The following is a 17961-nucleotide window of genomic DNA, read 5'->3' on the forward strand; positions in this document are numbered from 1 at the left end:
GAATGCGCGCCTGCTGCAGCTTTTCCCTTTTTTTCGGGTAGGAAGGCGGGCGCTGATTTTATTTTTATTAGGCGCTGCCATTTTTTTTGCGCCCCCGCCTGGAGAACCATTTACTGATTGCGCTTGGTGCTGGCCCCTACATATTCAGCGCATCGCCCACCCCGCGCCCGTTTTCTCTTTTTCCCCCGTTCTTCAGTACTCTCAGCACCCTCATTTTCCAGCACTTCTCAGTGAATCACTGAATTTCCATTCCCCTCAACGCGCCAAAACCACCTGGATTTGCACGCTTTGACACTCCATTGTAATAACAGAACAGCGCATCGCGTCCCACTACTCATTCAACGCGTCCCATCAAATCGTCAGCGCAAAACTTCAGGTGAAAAGCACCAGAAGCTCAAAAAACAACATTACCCATTATCCCCAATATCATCACCAGAATCATCATGGCTCGCCCCAAGAAGCAAGTTGTTGAGAAACAACAGCAGCAGCAACAGCCTGCTCCCGTTCCTATCCCTCCTCAGCACATTCAGCAATACCCTCAGCACCCGCAGCCCATTGCCGCTGTTCCTCAGCCTGCGATGCCCATGCCCATGCCTCCTCCTGTTGGAGTTCCTCAACCTCAGGCTGTTATGCCTCAACGCGTCGTTGAGGCAGATAGCTTTCTGCGCGTGAGAGATTCGGTAGGTTTACACCATTTCATCTTGTATTTCGTGTCTTTCGTCCTCGGTCGAACACTACGACCCAGGTACCAGCCACCCCCCCCCACCCATACCACGGCACATCTCTTGTCAAACCGGTAGTCTTCCATGGCTCCTGGCAGAACGGGACACCTGGAGCGGTCGCAGCATTAAGGCCATAACCAGACCATCTGGGGAGATTCACTTCCTTATCAGTCGGCCTTGCTTCATACTGCGCTATGCCTTTACAAACCAGGGACGCGCTCTGACTTGGTTGTTGACAAGTCAATGTCTTCACAAAGTCTAAAGAGCTATGGCCACCGCGACCTTGTATCCACTCAAGCTCCCCACCCACTTACACTCGACCTTTCATCACTGTCACTTCTAGTCCTCGAGAAACACAAGACAGACACATTACTAACATTACCTTGCAGGCTGTTGGGCGATTGACTACTATTCTTGAGCTTCTCCGATCTTTCACTGCCGACTATGTTCGCCAGACAAATCTCTTGCTTGGTGAGCCCACTGCCGAAGGCTCGCAGGATAACCTCCTCGCCAACTTCGAGCATGCCGCTCAACAGCTGATTATGCCCATTCCTGAGCTGGCTCCTCCTGTCGAGGAGAAGAAGGAGCGCAAGAAGCGAACCATTGATCCTAACGCGCCCAAGCGTCCTTTGACTCCTTACTTCCTCTACATGCAGCATGCTCGATCCATCATCGCTAATGACCTTGGTTCTGAGGCCCCCAAGGGTGCCGTTCAAGAGGAGGGCCAACGTCGTTGGGCTCACATGGGTCCCCAAGAGAAACAGGTAAGCCGCTCTACGTTGAATATTGACTTGGAGTTCACTAACTTTGTCCCAGGGCTGGAACAATGCTTACCAGTACAACCTCCGTTTGTACAATGCCCGTGTTCATTCTTACAAGCACGGTAACCCTCTGGCCAAGAACATGACTGATGAGGAGGCCTTGAAGTACGCCGAGGACTTCAACGTCCCCATGTCTGAGATCAAAGACGCTGCTCAGAACGAAGCACCTGCCGACGATCAGGATGCCATTGCTGAACAGCTCCAAGCTGTGGCTGCGGCTCCCGCTATTGACGAGCCTGAGCAGGCTGAGACCCCTGCTAAGACGCCTAAGAAGGCCACTGGCGGCCGTAAGCGCAAGACAGCCACACCTGCTGCCGCCGCTGAGGAAGCCAAGCCTGCCCCCGCTAGCCCTGACAAGAAGCGACGACGCACATCTACCAAGGCTGCCGCTGCCGAACCCCAGGAGGAGCCTAAGAAGTCGGGTCGCAAGAAGACTAAGAGTTCTTGAGTGTCCTTCATCTTTTCTTCTCTTTCTTGACAAGCACTTGGTATGCTATGGCTTTCTTTACTCTCCGTTGAGCTCCTGTCGCAAATTTACTGCGGGGAAGCATGATACCTAAGGAGAGTGCTATATACATAGGGTTCTCTATAGGCGTTTTGGGGGTATCTCTTATTTGCTTGTACTCGTTCTCAGACGGGATGTTGGGGCTTAGGGGTGGTTAAAACCAGGGTTTCATCGACGACACGGCTGGACAGTTGAAGGGATTGCTGAGTTGTATGATGCTTATGTTGTTTGGACGTGCATAGCAATGCCGTAATGATAGCAATGATTTATCATTAAATCCTATTATTCTTGAAAAAGTGAACAGTTGAAGTCTCGGCCCTCCTAAGTGTAATCCAGTCCCAATGTGTATCTGACTTGATAGCATGTTGTTCGTTTTCCAGGATGACAAGGGAGACTTAGAGCATGAATCTGTTGATAACACTATTTCTTGTTCTTGAATAACAATACTCAGTGTTGACTTTACTGAAGGTCTGCTACAGTTAGGCTTGGAGGAACCAATTGCTACGCTCAAGCAGCTATGCTATCTTTTGTCCTTTCACCATTGGTCAGGCCACCTGATAGTGCCAGGCCTCACTTACAAGGGTCTAATCACGAGTCCCTTCCTGCCGCTTTGTAAATACTACCACAGATATGATTCATCTTCTTACAAGAGTAATTTGGCTCGTCTCTCCTTGTGCAACCGAGTCTCTTTGTTCATCATAAATCATCTCGAAATGCCCAGTGACACCCCTTCAGAAGCTGATTCCACGGCTCACCACCAGCTGCCTGCTTCGCACAGGACTCTTCGCTTAGTCGCGATCGCCTCATTTCTCCCCGCATTTCCCCTCTGTATTGCTCACGGAGTTCTGTCAAACGACGCAGCTCCTGCGGTCGGTCTGGTTCCGCTTGCTTTTTCTTCTGGGGGGAGCTTGTTCCTCCTTCGCCGACGAGAACGAGACGATGGACTTGCGCGCAAGCTCTCACATCCTGTGGTGGCCTTTGCTTTTGATGTGGTACTAGCGGCAGCATGTATGATTGTGTTGGTCTTTACATGGATTTCGAATGACCAGTTGGCGTCGTTGAGTATGCTGGCAGCTTATGCCACTATTCCCCTTCTTGTCAACTTGTCAGAGTCCCACATTCAGAAATTCATTGCCTTGCATACAAACTAACAACTATTTCAGTGTCATTCATCTTATTATCGCTCTGGAGTCATTCTACACGGGTCTTGCTGTGCATAGTATCGTACAATGGCTCGCTTGGCGCACTCTACCCCCTGACTGCCCACATTGTGACCACCGACTACGCCCAGACTTTCCAGAGCTACCATGGCTTGATCGCCTACGAGAGCGACGAGATGGAGATTATTCGGCGTTATTTGTGAATGAAGAGAACATGTATCACGATGATGAGACCGAAGAGACGCTACAGCGTGCTGAGAGTGCTGCGCAGGAGGCCGAGGCGCAGCCGGAGGTTGTTGATGTCAGGAAGAAGAATAATCGTAGGAACAGGACAAATACCCCTCCATCGCGAGATGAACCTGCGTCTCCATGGCGCGCCTCGTGATGCATGAATGGCGGAATATTCTTAGAGACTGGGATGTACCAGCTGGGTCGGATGAGCAGACTGGAGTTGTGGTATCAGCTAGACTGTATCAGATTCGATTCTTGAATGGCACCGTATCCCAACGATATTAGTGACCAGAATTAGTTGAACACCTTTTATCAAGTGGATTTAGCAATACTAAGACATTTAGACTTTCCACGAGGGCTCTGAATTCAACCTTATGCAGACCACAGACTCGTCGGGCAATGTTGTCGTATACAAACCTGTGATATATCCAAGTGCATTCTCCACCGTGGCTCTAGGCCCCTCAAACTCTACGAGTCCAATCAGCGATAACTCAATCGGATCTTCATTTATTATATCAAGCCTCTTTCTCCAGGTGCCAGGCTATATCCTAGCATCTTGGGGTAACCTTGACCTCAACTGGCAGCTCCGCATTTCCTGTCATCGAGCGACAGCAAGCCCATGCATATATATACCGTTATAGCGATAAATTACGAGACATCATTCCACAATCAGCTATCGGTGTGCATGTAACCCCCACTGCGTCCTTATCGGAGCGTGCCCCTAGAAGATCGCCAGCTCCCGCAGTGGGACACAAAAAGTCTGGAGCCCCGGGCAAGTCGCGGTCCAGCTTCTGATGGTGGTTGTGAGTTTGAGGCTAAATACCACGAGCCAACCTCTATCACAGCGCATTTGCTAATGCTACGTCATGCCCGCTATAGCTTCGATTACCTTTTCTTGAATCTGAAGCTGTAATTTTAACGCGCATTTGCTTAGCATTGAGTTTCTCTGCTTTGTTTATGAAAACCATCCTTCATAAGAAATCTGCTTTCATTTCTCAGTCCTCCTAAACCCTGAACCTTTCTTTTTCTACAACCAGTTGTTCTCCTAGCTCGACTCGCCCAAACCAAGCACGCACTATCTTCTCCATTCAACGTTGTGGCTTGTTACCAACATCCCGGGTTTTCGAGAATCTTTACTCCGAAGGACTATTAAACTTCGACTCCGTCCAAACCAGTTCCTGAAAGCAGCCATGGCTTCTTTCATTCGTTGGTCAGTCGAAAAGACTTTATCAATCAGTAACTACCTACTGATATATGATCAGGTACAACGCCAGGTTGGCTGCGCGTCCACTGCTCACTCAGAGTGTTACCACTGCATTTCTCTTTGCTACAGGCGATATCACAGCTCAGCAGCTCGTTGAAAAGAAAGGCGTTGAGAAGCATGACCTCGTCCGAACAGGTCGAATGGCTCTCTACGGTGGCTGTGGGTTCCTCCAATCTTGAGCCCAACAGCTCGACAATCGTTGACATTTCGCAGTTGTGTTCGGTCCGGTTGCTACAACGTGGTTCGCTTTCCTCGCACGCAGGGTCAACGTGCCAGAGAACAAGAAGGCGGAAGTCCTCACTCGGGTCGCCTGCGATCAGCTTGGTTTTGCACCTGTCATGATAGGTGTATTCCTTGGCAGTATGGCCACAATGGAGGGGAAGAGTGCACAGGAACGAATCGACAAGGCCTGGTGGCCAGCCCTGAAGGCCAACTGGATGCTCTGGCCTGCCGTCCAGGTCATCAACTTCTCCCTCATTCCCTTGCAATACCGTCTGTTCTTTGCCAATATCATAGCGATTGGCTGGAACTCTTACCTGAGCTGGGTCAACTCCCAGTAAGAAACACCTCATGCTTCGCAGATTGCCTGCCAGTTCTTTTCACATAGATATAGAAGTGTTTCTGTATTCACGATGGATTGATGTTTCTTTCGAGAATCATCTGGATTGCTTCATGGGTCGGGGGAGTATATGGTGATGAGGAAATGAGAACACAAATAGGAATCTCACTGGATCTGTATCATATTTCGATAGACACTGAACCCCTGCATAATAAGCCACTCAAACCGTATGGCTACCCATTTGACTTTAAACATTGGATCTGATTCGAGTTATCTTACGAGCACGACGTGGGCTGCCAAGACTCATGAGAAAGCGGCAATCGATCTCCGAGTTGTCCATCGGAAGTTGATCGAAGTCAGAGGGGTAAAGGCCATGATAGCCGCTGTAGCTTTCGGTCTCCGCCATTTTGAGTCACTTGTAGATGCTGCCCTGTCGAAACTGCGGAGAAGCCCCGTGATGAAACTGGGTGCAATGGTTGGGGTATGTTCCATGTTTAGGACAGTGATAGGCTGGTAGACAAAAACACGGTACAAACTGGATCATGAACGTCTCATGAGTTGGCTTGAACGGGTCACATGAGTGGTTTGCTTAGCCAAAAACAGAGTAGGAGAAAGATGACAGTATTATTGGCTTATAGTCAAGAACCTAGACGATTGCTGAAATATACGACCTGTAGATTCTTATATTTTAGCTCTCTGCCCAATCTTTGAATGTGATGCTTTTTATGTCCTCAACTCATCACAGCCGTTATCGCTGCCTTAGGCCACAAATAGTTAGCGTCAGTACGTTGGCCCATCGCAGCGCAGCCTTTTCCCAAGCGGCCAAATCCGGGTTTTGTAGATAGAACCGAACAACATCAGGAACTCATCCTGACCCTCAAACCCGCCCTCTCCTCCTCTCTCACGCAGCGGCTCCTCTGCGCCTGGTAACACATCATGTTGCCGTCTTCTATGCGCCGAGTCGTCTCCTCAGCCGTCTCCTCGACCCCTCAGACCGGTGTCATTTCCGTCCTTGCCTCAGCCACTTCAAAGACCACTCCCGTCTTTGTTCGAAATCAGCAGCGACGATGTTCTTCTTCAAAACCTTCGAAATCTGACAACGGAGCCAACGAGATCTCAGCTGGCCAGTCGGTGCCTGCTGCTACATCACCAAAGTCTGGCAATGAGAAGCGAAAGCGAAAGAGCAGCAAGGATGCTTCCGATCGAGCGGCCTCCATGAGAAAGTTGCCAAGCGTTCCCAACACGCATCACATGTCACAAGAAGGTAAATATTTGGATGTACATCGCTCATAGGAGGGACGGTTGCTAATTATCGCAGCTCTGGGGCTATCAAGTTTCTTCTCACTACACAGGCCCATCTCGGTCACTCAGACCATGCCCCGAGCGGTTTCCGATGAGCACTTCGCCTCCATCTTTGCCTCCCGAAACAGAAGCAACAAGATGGCTGATACAGATTCTACTCTCTCCAGCGCTATCGAACAGTTGGAAGGGCCTATGGCTCAGATGACCATTGGTGGAGGACACGAGGGCCAGGAAGGAATGCACAAGGTTGATATCAAGAACCCCGATGGTACCGAGTCCAGCATGTATCTCCAGATCGACACCATGTCAGGTGAATTCCTGCCTTTCCGTCCTCCACCTCTGCCTCAACCCCAGGCTGCTGGTCAGGCAGATAGTGCCGTTGCCGATATCGAAGCCGCCGAGGATGTTCCCCAACACCGGATGTACAAGGCTCTTTTCACCATCGAGGAGTCCATCGATCCGGATGGTCAAGTCCGTATCATGGCCCACAGCCCTCAGATTGTGCAGGACAACCAACCGCGAAGCTTCCTCGAGCGTCTGGCCCTTCGCCAGCTCAAGTTCGACGAGGCCCAGGGGCGCCGAGACATGCACGCCATCAGCGTGAAACGACAACGAAAGCTTAGGATGAAAAAGAAGAAGTACAAGAAGCTTATGAAGAGGACACGAGTCCTGCGCCGCAAGTTGGATCGAACTTAGACAAATGTACATATTTCCCTGGTTGTTGGAGTCATGTTCCTCATTTTGATCTCTCGCATACGGGGCATATCGAAGGACATTTTTCATTCGTGGTGTCTGGGCATTGAAGAAGAAGATCCCTCACTTTGAGTTTGGGCTGTGGCATTGCGCTTTGAGACTTTTCTTATGTTTCCATAGACTCGCGCAAGTAACAAGCATCATTTCCAAATGGTTGAGATATCTTCCGTGATGACCTCAGTCTCAGATACGCGAGTCATGTATAAATAGCTGTACAATTCACCTGTTGGTCCTCAAACATAGGCAATTTAGGTTCAAGTAACGTCGATTTTGATATCAAAAGCTCATGTGTTGTGACTGATATGTCAAGAATATGTTAGTAATGCGGTAAGAGTCATATAGCTCATATCGAAAGCCTCCAATGGGTCAAAGAAACATCTCGTGAGTTACAAAGTCAATCAAAATTGGCCAAGGTATTTTACATTCATGTCCCTCAGACTATAAACAACCTCTTAAAGACTGAGCGCCACTATATTCAGCCTCTGGAGTTCTCGGTGACTCAAGCTTGGTTCGGTAGAGGCCCCACTCCAACCTATCTTACCGAAGTTCACCGCCCGGCAGAAACTTATCGACCGCCAAAATTTTGGATTTTTGAGGCGCTGGGTCCCACCTCGAAAACGAGATCGCATTTGCGCCAGCGTATTTTCAGAACAATTGATCTGAAGAAGAACCGGAAAAGATGCAGCGCAAGGCGGTGTAAGTGTTCATACTATTATGTGGCCCTGAGTCTCTTCAACTGACATCGTTATAGTGACTCGCGCATTCCAGCGCTCATTCAAAATGGCCTGCAGGAAAAGAAGAGAAGCTTCTTCGTCGTGGTGGGAGACAGGTCGAAGGACGTGATCGTGCGTCTGCATTATATCATGTCCCAGTTTGATATCAAGCAGAACAAATCAGTTCTCTGGGCTTACAAGAACAAGCTCTTGGGCTTCACCAGGTTAGTAGATCTTGACAATCTCTTTCCTTGATGCGACACAGCTAACCCAAGCTTTGCAGTCACCGAAAGAAGCGCGAGCAAAAGATCAAGAAGGAGATCAAGCGAGGAATTCGAGAAGCCAATACCGAGGACCCCTTTGAGCTGTTCGTATCGCTACACAATATCCGATATACCTACTATAAGGAGACCGACAAGATCCTAGGTCAGACCTTCGGCATGTGCATTCTCCAGGACTTCGAGGCCATTACCCCCAATATTCTCGCCCGAACGATCGAAACTGTCGAGGGTGGTGGATTGGTTGTTTTGCTCCTCAAGGGCATGAACAGTTTGAAGCAGCTTTACAGCCTGTCAATGGATGTCCACTCGCGTTATAGGACAGAGGCCCACGACGATGTAGTGGCCCGTTTCAACGAGCGATTTATTCTCTCTCTGGGAAGCTGCAACTCTTGCTTGGTTATTGATGACGAGATGAACGTTCTCCCTATCTCAGGTGGAAAGGGTGTGAAGAAGCTTCCTCCTCCGGACCTCGACAATCCCAAGACAGAGTCGCAAATTGAGCTTGAGGCCATGAAGGAGCAGAACGAGGGACGACAGCCCGTAGGACCTCTTATTTCTCTCGCCAAGACTGTTGACCAGGCCAAGGCTCTTATCACATTCACAGATGCCATCGCTGAGAAAACCCTACGGAGCACAGTTACTCTTACCGCTGCTCGTGGTCGTGGAAAGTCTGCGGCTATGGGTGTCGCTGTCGCAGCTGCTGTTGCGTATGGATACAGCAACATTTTTATTACCTCCCCTTCGCCTGAGAACTTGAAGACTCTGTTTGAGTTTGTCTTCAAGGGGTTTGACGAGTTGGGCTATGCTGACCACGCCGATTACTCTATTATTCAGAGTACAAACCCCGACTTCAACAAGGCCATTGTTCGAGTCAACATTCACCGACAGCACAGACAGACCATTCAGTACATTCGACCTCAAGATGCACACGTGTTAGGGCAGGCCGAGTTGGTGGTTATCGATGAGGCTGCGGCTATTCCTCTGCCTCTTGTGAAGAAGCTCATGGGCCCTTATCTTGTCTTCATGGCTTCTACCATCAACGGTTATGAGGGTACAGGCCGATCTCTTTCTCTCAAGCTCATCAAACAGTTGCGAGACCAGTCGCGCACTGCTACCACAGCTGGCGAGGGCATGGAGATCACTGATCGATCAACTGGTAAGACCTCAAAGACCGAGGAGTTTCAGGCGGGACGAAAGCTGCGAGAGATTACCTTGTCTGAGCCTATTCGATATGCCCAGGGAGATGCTGTTGAGAAGTGGCTCAACACGGTTCTCTGCCTCGACGCGACTCTGCCCAAGGCTAAGTCGAATATCAACGGATGCCCCGACCCTACACAATGTCAGCTCTTGAACGTCAACCGAGATACTTTATTCTCCTTCCACCCTGTCTCCGAGAAGTTCCTTCAGCAAATGGTTGCGTTGTACGTAGCTAGTCACTACAAGAACTCGCCAGACGACCTTCAACTCATGAGTGATGCCCCCGCACACGAGCTCTTCGTTCTTGTTCCTCCTGTTTCAGAGGACAGCTCCAGACTACCCGAGCCTCTGTGTGTCATTCAGGTTTCGCTGGAAGGAAAGATCAGCAGGCAGAGCGTCCTTAACAGTCTGAGCCGAGGACAGCGACCATCTGGTGATCTCATTCCTTGGCTTGTCAGCCAGCAATTCCAGGATGAGGAATTTGCTTCCCTATCTGGTGCCCGAGTTGTTCGTATTGCCACAAACCCTGAGTATGTTTCAATGGGATACGGTTCCAAGGCTTTGGAACTGCTCGTTGACTACTACGAGGGGCGATTCGCCAATCTGTCTGAAGATGAGGATCAGATTATGGAGGAGACGATGACTCGAGTTACTGATGCTGAGCTCGCTAACGCCAACTTGCTCGACGATGACATCAAGGTTCGGGATATCAATAAGATGCCTCCCTTGTTCGCCAAGCTGTCAGAGAAGAAACCCGAGCGACTCGACTATGTTGGTGTTAGCTACGGATTGACTCAGCCCCTTCACAAATTCTGGAAGAAGGCCTCGTTCGCGCCCGTCTACTTAAGACAAACTGCCAACGATCTGACTGGTGAGCACACGTGTGTCATGCTGCGGCCGCTTGAGAACAGTGAGGACCGAAGCTGGCTCGGCGCTTTCTCTAGAGATTTCCAGAAGCGTTTCCTGTCCCTCCTGTCTTACCAGTTCCGCACATTCACTCCTATCACTGCCCTTAGTATCGACGAGGCCGCCAAGTTGGGAGCGCAGCTGGACTCAGTTGAAGTTCAACCATTGACCAAGGCTGATCTTGATATCTATATGAGCCCTTTCGACCTGAAGCGACTCGAGTCATATGCCAACAACATGCTTGACTACCACGTTGTTCTCGATCTCGTTCCAACCATCGCCCAACTCTATTTTACAGGACGCATCAAGGGAGATGTTACCTTATCAGGAGTCCAGCAGGCCGTCATGCTGGCTCTTGGTCTGCAGCGCAAAGATATCGATGTGGTTGCCCAGGAGATCAATATGTCCACCTCTCAAGCCCTTGCCATGTTCATTAAGATGATGCGAAAGGTTACTAAACACTTCGCCGGTCTCGTCTCCGAAGCTGTGGGTGCAGAACTTCCCAAGGTTGAACGTCTTGGTGTGAGTCGCGAGAATGCTAGCGGCGCACACGACGATGAGATCGTCGATGAGCGTTACATTCCTCTGGCTACAACATTAGACGACGAACTTGAGGAGGGTGGTGACGAAGCGATGAGGGAGCTCAAGAAGAAGCAAAGAGAGCTCATTGACTCTTTACCCCTTGACCAGTAAGCTTCACTGAGATACACATGCAAGGACATCTGCTAACAAAAAATAGATATGAGATTGAGGAAGATACTCCTGCTTGGGAAGAGGCGGAAAAACAGGTACTGAGTGCGACAAAGCAGGGCAAGTCAAATCCCGTGGTCAGCGTAAAGTCAGCCAAGCAAAAGAGAAAGGCTGGCGGCCAGACAGCGGCCGAGGTGTATGAGGAGGCATTTGGCGAGAAGAAGAAGAAGAGCAAGAGGGTGAAAAAGTCGGCGTGAGTGTGATGAAGAATATCCTAAAGTTAGGTTTGGCACATGGAACGGCGTTTTTCTCGATAGACAGACGTGTTTAATCAATATACTGCTTCAATATGACTGCATTTTACCGACTAAGGAGGAGTGTTGATGGTTTGAGTAAGTGATGCCACTCAGATTCTACATGAGTGGGAAGATAGCTTGCATCACAAATGCTTTCACTTAAGCAATGATATCTGTGCAGAAATCAGGGGTATCAATTTGTTGCTGTGTTACAGTTATAAAGCTATATGGTCTTATCACCCAAATGGCAAATTCTCTACATCTAATGCCAGGTAAGTACCTTCATTCTTCCACTAGGGAAGCCCAAGTCTATCCTTCAAAGTACGCCCAAATGTCGTTCCCAGAAACTCCTCTTATTCAACAAAATCGCCATCACGTCCCAGGTCCATCATAGACAAGAACAAGTTCATGATAGAGACGGCCGGCCCGAGATATGCTCGACTGGGTTTGGGTTCAACATCGCGGGTACGGTCAATGACATCGCCGTAGAACAGATCTTCGGGGTCAACCTCAGAGGTCTCGTTGGAGGCGGCATCGTTGAAAATCTCGTTTTCTTGAGTTGAGTTCTCGCTGTCAGCATCGTAGCTATCTTCATTGCCATGTTGATTACTCCCCTCTCCATAGTCTGTATCTGTATCGGTATCTGCGGACTCGAGACTGTCGAAAGACGTGACGGATTCAAGGTCTCCCATCATATCCTGGCGAATCAAGAACATAAAACTCTCGGGATTCTTGCGAGGAGGGATAGGCTTCTTCTGAAAGTACTCACGAGCAAACTGATCCTCCCATTCCTCCAACTTCTCATGAGCGACAAACTCGCGGGCCAATTTCATCTCGGGCCCTCATTCCGGGCGTTCCCAAAACCTGGGAGGATGTTTCCAAACCACGAGAAGCATATGTCATTATTGGGACAGCCTGTGAGCATAGGCTGGAACTGTTTCATACGGAAATCACAGTCCCATGCTGGCGGGATATGTCGTCGCTCGCGGTTAGCCACTTGTGCATCGACGTACCAGCTGTGACAAGGGTTGATATAGATACCAATGTTGTCACCACAATGGCAGCATTGCTGGACGACCTCTTGACACATTTTCTGTGGTATTTTCCGTGGTTCCCGGGAGTTCGTTCCGAAGTATTGCGATAACAACTGTGTTTCAGGTATGGACAAGTGGTTGATTCCTGAAGGGCATGTGTAAGGAAGGGGAAGGGTTTGGGAACTAGCATTCTATGAGAGGACAGAGCTGAACTACTGGACAACGAACAATGTAAAGTGAACAGCAGAGACTTGAAGAAACAGTGACACACTGAACAATGAGTAGCAGTGACAGTGGCAGCGAGTTGCTATGTGAGGACAAAGACATGATTCGCTGGAGAACATGTAGCCACTGGGTCTTAACCATGGCCTGGACCATTTATAACGGAATTGAATTCGACTGGAAGCGAAGTCTGGCAAGGTATCAAGTTGTCTCTTATTTCAATCATTGTTTCTGGGGGTTTCTTGTTTCTGAGTATCTGTCGATGATGGGCGACTGACACAAGACAACAAAATCTCACCACCACAATACAGCTTCAAACAACCAAAAATATAACGAATAAGCGAAGCAAAAGAACATACAACACCAGGTATTCGCTGGTCGTCACCGACCCAACCACTAATCCGGCGCTTCGCGGCTTGACTCTGGGGGAGCAGACGGGACCCCGTATTCTCCACGAGCTGTGGTCGTATGTGACAGATCGAGAAGCACAACAGCAAGATGAAGGTGAATGCAGATAGCATACTCAACGGCTCCTTACTTTGCTCGTAATTTACCTTTTGTCTCATAAAGCTCGCCTTTCAGGACTTTCTCCGCTCCCAACTGGTGCCTTGCTGGAGCAGCTCTCGTTCGGACAAGTCTAAGGTGTTAGTGAGCTACAAACATCTTGAACGACTCCAAGATCGTGAGACACAAAGTATACGTGCGACAGGTTGGATCAAATGATCACTATTACCCCGAACTGCTTTTGGATCTGAGTTAATACAAGGTCCGCAATGCTTCCATTTCAAGGATGATCGTGGCCCAACATTCGGGGGCATAAGCGACTTCTTCGCGACACACGATGATTCATGTTATTTTTCTCTATTTTCTCTTCCGCGAGGGGCTTGGTATATAACGGTTTATCGAGTTCGTCGATGATTTCAAGGTGTTGTAAGATGTTTAGATCTGAAATTATCTGTGTTGGATGGAACTTGAAGACGAAATACCTATTTGAACTAGCGTTGGAGATGCACGTAGACTGTTCGCACCCACCACAGTAGCAGCCAGAGTATGAACAATGGCAGACGAATACAATACAGCCTGAGGGGTGAACAGTGATTGATTATTCAAGTGAGGATATGAAAGAGGCTTGAAGCATGTCAGTATTTCACCAAGGTCCAAGGTGCGCTCCCGTATCACGCCGAGGATTACTTGAGCTAGGTACGCAAAACCCAAATCACTACTAGCAGTGTTTCTACTCACAGCGAGTCCCATACTATCAGCAATTGAGCGCCCTCGGAGAGAAAGCAGACTTCTGACGTTAAGATATGCCAAACTTACGTAAGTCTTTTTATTACTTGCGGTAGAGATCCTAAGTTTCTTGCCTCTCCCAGAGAGTATCTCATACTACGATCAGACGAGAAAAGGTTGGCTGATAGGAATAGAAGAAAGATGGAGAGAACCATCAGTATAACCGATTTTGGCATTCTCCATATCCCGAGACACCTCCACCAACAACCTTTCTTCGCCATGAGCAGGGTCTTTTCATTTGGCCCTCGGACGTGGTATGCATTGGTTCACAGGCATGACCTGATAGGGCACAGTGTTTTACTTTCGAGACACGCCTTTGTCTCAATGGAACACAACCGTGTAAGTGACAGGCCATCCATCAATGCAACCCCACCGCGGGGTACCAAACATGGAGAAGGAAAATGGTATCTCATGAGACTTCCGAGTCCAACTCGGATCATGCTATACTAGTATAGATACAAGTAAGCATCAGAGTCCACATTTTCTAACAAAACCTTGTATAATCGTCGAATAAGAAACAAAAGACACAATTTCCGTGCCCAAGTCCGCAAAGACGTAGCACCAATCCTTAAACCTCTATATCCGATTATCATGCACGTTCTTGGGGTTCCAACCTTGAGTGCTCCGATCTCGGCGGTAGCTCCGGCACCGTAGGCACTGTTCTTGATTATTCCCATGCAAGCAACCCAGGTATAAAGAGGCAGTAAATCCTCTTGATTCATTCTCTTGGATTCATTCAGATAATTCACACTCTCCACAATCGCAACGATGGCCGATCAGAAAGATAGATGGTCTACCAACGTGCGTATGCTTTGTCGTTGGGGGAGCTTCACACTTACACCAAATCCAGGCTTATCAGCACTCAGCTTCTTTTGTCCCCAAGCTAGCAACAAAAGTTGTTCAATGGCTTGATTTACAGAAAGAAGATGTCCTACTTGATATCGGATGTGGAGGTATGTACTTGAGTCCCAACTTGGACCATAGACCTGAGACTGATCGTCTAGATGGCATCTTGAATGCCGAGTTCGCAAAGATCTTGGCACAGGGAAGCGGTTCGATGCATGGAGTTGATAGCTCCGCTTCCATGATTGAAGCTGCCAGAGAACTGTGCAAAGGTTCTCAGAACGCTACCTTTGATGGTAAGCCAGCCAACCTAACTGCTTATCCCTGATTCACTGACCATTTGTAGTATTGGACGCTACGCAGCTTGTCTCTAAGCCAGAATTACAAAAAGGAGCTTTCACCAAGGTTTTCTCTAACGCAGCCATGCACTGGATTCTCCGCCCAGAAGATACTCGTGCTCAATTCTTCAAGGGTGTCTACGCTTCACTGGCCCCTGGTGGTTCATTCGTCTTCGAGATGGGCGGTTTCGGTAACGTTTCTGAAATGCGAACTGCTGCTCTTAGTGCTGTTGGTCGCCGCATTGGTATGCAAGCCGCTCTTGCAGCTGATCCATGGTTCTTCCCTGACGAAGCATGGGTCACAAAGGCGCTGCAAGACGCAGGCTTCGTTGTTGAACGGGCTGAGCGGGAGTGGCGGCCAACACCAACTGACAAAGGCGGTGTTGAGGGTTGGATTAGACTCATGGCAAGTCAGTTCATAGATGCCATTTCAGATGAGAAGGAGAGGGAGGAAGCTGTGCAGGAATGTGTGGGCGTGCTGAGGGAGGTCTGTCGTAATCCTTCTGGTGGGGAGACGATACACTATGTGAGGCTCAGAGGCGTAGCGAGGAAGCCTGAATAGTGGTGAACCATGAGCTATGACTGATAGTAACTGTAGCATGGGGAAACGTCAAATAGAAACGCCTCTCCATCTTGATAGAAATCTTGTTAGTGGTATTGAAGCTCCACCGATATCGGTGTATCATTGTGAGGATCTTCTAGAACGATGCCCGGCCGTAAGAATGTAAGTGGTGATGATTAGTCAGTCACGTCAGTGAAGCTCGGAAATTTCTAGGCGACTTGCGTCAGCGTCTGTAACTGAGAATTGTTCAAGTCTCATGCAATCACTTGCCCCAGGGGCAATAAAGCCCAAGGCACCTAGACTTTACGTGGCCTACTGACCTCCAGCGGTTTCTGCAAAATATTTACTTCCTGAATATGATGAATCCTTTTGTATTACATCAAGATTGCATTCTAGATGATACCTAGCTCATGAAGTCATTTCTTCCATCTCTATCGCACTGAAACACCTGCATCGATCGTGAAACCACCACAACTTACCCTGCAAAAGCACGACATCATCATGCCCGAACACGATGCACTCGTGTTGTCGTATAGCCACTTGGCCAAGCTTCCCAGAGCGAACGATGCCCTGCAGACCTTGAAGAAAGTAGCTTCCCTTGTGAAGCCTATAATGCGAGCGCGCAACTGGAAAGTCCGAGAGTTGGCCGAGTTCTATCCTGAACAACATAATCTTTTAGGTAGGCCCCAGATGAACTTCTCCAGGTCATCGACCATATTAAATGTAGTTCATAGGTCTCAATATCAACCGAGGAGCCAAGATATGTCTTCGTTTGCGACATGCTGGGGATAAAAACCAGTTTATGCCTATCGAAAGTGTTGTCGATACAATGCTACACGAGTTGTCGCACATAGTCCATGGCCCTCACGATGCCAAGTTTCATGCCCTTTGGGATCAGCTCAGAGATGAGCACGAGGGTCTGGTTCTTAAAGGCTACACCGGAGAAGGCTTCCTCTCAGAGGGGCGGCGTCTTGGAGGCTCAAGAATACCACCCCTCGAGGCTCGTCGAGTGGCACGAGAGGCTGAAGAGAAGCGACGAGCTCGCCCCGGTACTGGATCAGGCAAACGTCTAGGGGGCTCTGCTCCTCGGCCAGGTGAAGATATTCGGAGAGTAATTGCGGATGCTGCTGAGCGGCGGAGCAGGATCCTTAAGGGTTGTGGCACAGATAACCTCAGCGAAACTCAAATTCGCAACATTTCAGACAATGCCACAAAGAACGGTTTTCGAACACAGGCCGAAGAAGACGAGGCTAATGATGCAGCCATAGCTCAAGCCCTGTGGGAACTAGTGCAGGAAGACAAATCTGTCGAATACGGCAACTCTTACATCGCTCCCACGGCGGACAACCCAACTGGAAATGGAGGCGGATCAGTAATCCCGCATAGGGGACCTGGTGGTAGTTCGGAGAGGTCTGGAGAGCCTCCAGGCTGGACATGCAGCACTTGTACTCTGCACAATCCTGCTAACTATCTATGTTGTGACGCCTGTGGGATGGAGCGGTCCGAGATGAGTCCAAGGTCACAACAGGTTAAGAACAACCGCCGATCCAGATCGCCAGTATCGCAACCTGCTGTTATTGACTTGACGACTTCGAGTCCGCCACGAGATCAGCAGAAGTCTGCCACAGCGTCGCGGAATTCAAGGCCAAGAGTCACAGGTCAAGAAACTGCATCGTCGGGACCGCAGATGTGGGAATGTAGTTTTTGTGGGACGGTGATGGAAAAGAAGTGGTGGACTTGTTCGACATGTGGGAAAATCAAGGACAATTCACGATAGTTAGTTTGAGAATTGCGCTGCGGTTGGTCAACAATACGAACTAGAGCGAATCAAAGCCTTGAACCCTTGTTTCTCGTGTCTTGGTTGTCGATCAATAATGACTTCATAGACGCTGGGTCTTGGTCTTTAAGGATTAAGTCTGCGACAGTCTCATATGTCAAGTGCGGGTTTTTTTTCCCTCTGGAGCGAGGCCAAGACGCAGGGGCCAGGTCAACCAAGATCGTATTGAGATTCCCAAGAGAAAAAAAGATGATATTAATGAGACTTTGCAGGATCCGGAAAGGCGCCGATTGGAACTGGAGATGATCTGCAAGGCGGGCTTGGACGCCATCGGAGCTTGTAACAATTAGACCCTAGCAGAAACCGGGCGGGTTGGGGACAGAGGCATTCGGGTGAAACAACAAAAGATGGAGGAAAAAGAAGTGCTTACGCTTGAAGCGGCTGATGAGGAACAGCCAAGCAGAAGGGTGCAGCAAGTAACTGTTAGGTATCCTG

General features: G+C 49.1%; 8 protein-coding genes; 7 read left to right on the forward strand and 1 right to left on the reverse strand.

Annotated features, from left to right (window-relative positions):
- Window positions 1-443: 443 nt before the first annotated feature.
- FFUJ_00508 (related to nonhistone chromosomal protein) lies at window positions 444-1991 on the forward strand (the record flags this gene model as incomplete). XM_023573214.1 has 3 exons in its annotated part: window positions 444-680; window positions 1112-1486; window positions 1539-1991. The coding sequence occupies 3 exons, from the start codon at window positions 444-446 to the stop codon at window positions 1989-1991; spliced, it is 1065 nt and encodes a 354-aa protein (XP_023424974.1).
- Window positions 1992-2761: 770 nt separating this feature from the next.
- Window positions 2762-3593, forward strand: FFUJ_00507 (related to nucleosomal binding protein; the record flags this gene model as incomplete). XM_023573215.1 has 2 exons in its annotated part: window positions 2762-3153; window positions 3212-3593. The coding sequence occupies 2 exons, from the start codon at window positions 2762-2764 to the stop codon at window positions 3591-3593; spliced, it is 774 nt and encodes a 257-aa protein (XP_023424975.1).
- Window positions 3594-4629: 1036 nt separating this feature from the next.
- Window positions 4630-5263, forward strand: FFUJ_00506 (probable glomerulosclerosis protein Mpv17; the record flags this gene model as incomplete). XM_023573216.1 has 3 exons in its annotated part: window positions 4630-4649; window positions 4702-4862; window positions 4917-5263. The coding sequence occupies 3 exons, from the start codon at window positions 4630-4632 to the stop codon at window positions 5261-5263; spliced, it is 528 nt and encodes a 175-aa protein (XP_023424976.1).
- Window positions 5264-6213: 950 nt separating this feature from the next.
- Window positions 6214-7260, forward strand: FFUJ_00505 (uncharacterized protein; the record flags this gene model as incomplete). XM_023573218.1 has 2 exons in its annotated part: window positions 6214-6526; window positions 6581-7260. The coding sequence occupies 2 exons, from the start codon at window positions 6214-6216 to the stop codon at window positions 7258-7260; spliced, it is 993 nt and encodes a 330-aa protein (XP_023424977.1).
- A 736-nt stretch (window positions 7261-7996) lies between these two features.
- FFUJ_00504 (related to A.ambisexualis antheridiol steroid receptor) lies at window positions 7997-11361 on the forward strand (the record flags this gene model as incomplete). XM_023573219.1 has 4 exons in its annotated part: window positions 7997-8013; window positions 8069-8254; window positions 8314-11103; window positions 11154-11361. The coding sequence occupies 4 exons, from the start codon at window positions 7997-7999 to the stop codon at window positions 11359-11361; spliced, it is 3201 nt and encodes a 1066-aa protein (XP_023425536.1).
- Window positions 11362-11753: 392 nt separating this feature from the next.
- On the reverse strand, window positions 11754-12233 carry FFUJ_00503 (uncharacterized protein; the record flags this gene model as incomplete). The annotated part of the gene is made up of 1 exon (XM_023573220.1): window positions 11754-12233. The coding sequence occupies one exon, from the start codon at window positions 12231-12233 to the stop codon at window positions 11754-11756; it is 480 nt and encodes a 159-aa protein (XP_023424978.1).
- Window positions 12234-14714: 2481 nt separating this feature from the next.
- On the forward strand, window positions 14715-15689 carry FFUJ_00502 (uncharacterized protein; the record flags this gene model as incomplete). XM_023573221.1 has 3 exons in its annotated part: window positions 14715-14747; window positions 14797-15085; window positions 15136-15689. 3 exons carry the CDS (start codon window positions 14715-14717, stop codon window positions 15687-15689), a joined length of 876 nt encoding a protein of 291 aa, XP_023424979.1.
- A 501-nt stretch (window positions 15690-16190) lies between these two features.
- On the forward strand, window positions 16191-17466 carry FFUJ_00501 (related to WSS1 Protein involved in sister chromatid separation and segregation; the record flags this gene model as incomplete). XM_023573222.1 has 2 exons in its annotated part: window positions 16191-16368; window positions 16424-17466. The coding sequence occupies 2 exons, from the start codon at window positions 16191-16193 to the stop codon at window positions 17464-17466; spliced, it is 1221 nt and encodes a 406-aa protein (XP_023424980.1).
- Window positions 17467-17961: the final 495 nt, after the last annotated feature.

The sequence above is a fragment of the Fusarium fujikuroi genome, chromosome FFUJ_chr01 (genome assembly GCF_900079805.1).
Source record: "Fusarium fujikuroi IMI 58289 draft genome, chromosome FFUJ_chr01".
NCBI classification, from domain to species: Eukaryota; Fungi; Ascomycota; class Sordariomycetes; order Hypocreales; family Nectriaceae; genus Fusarium; species Fusarium fujikuroi.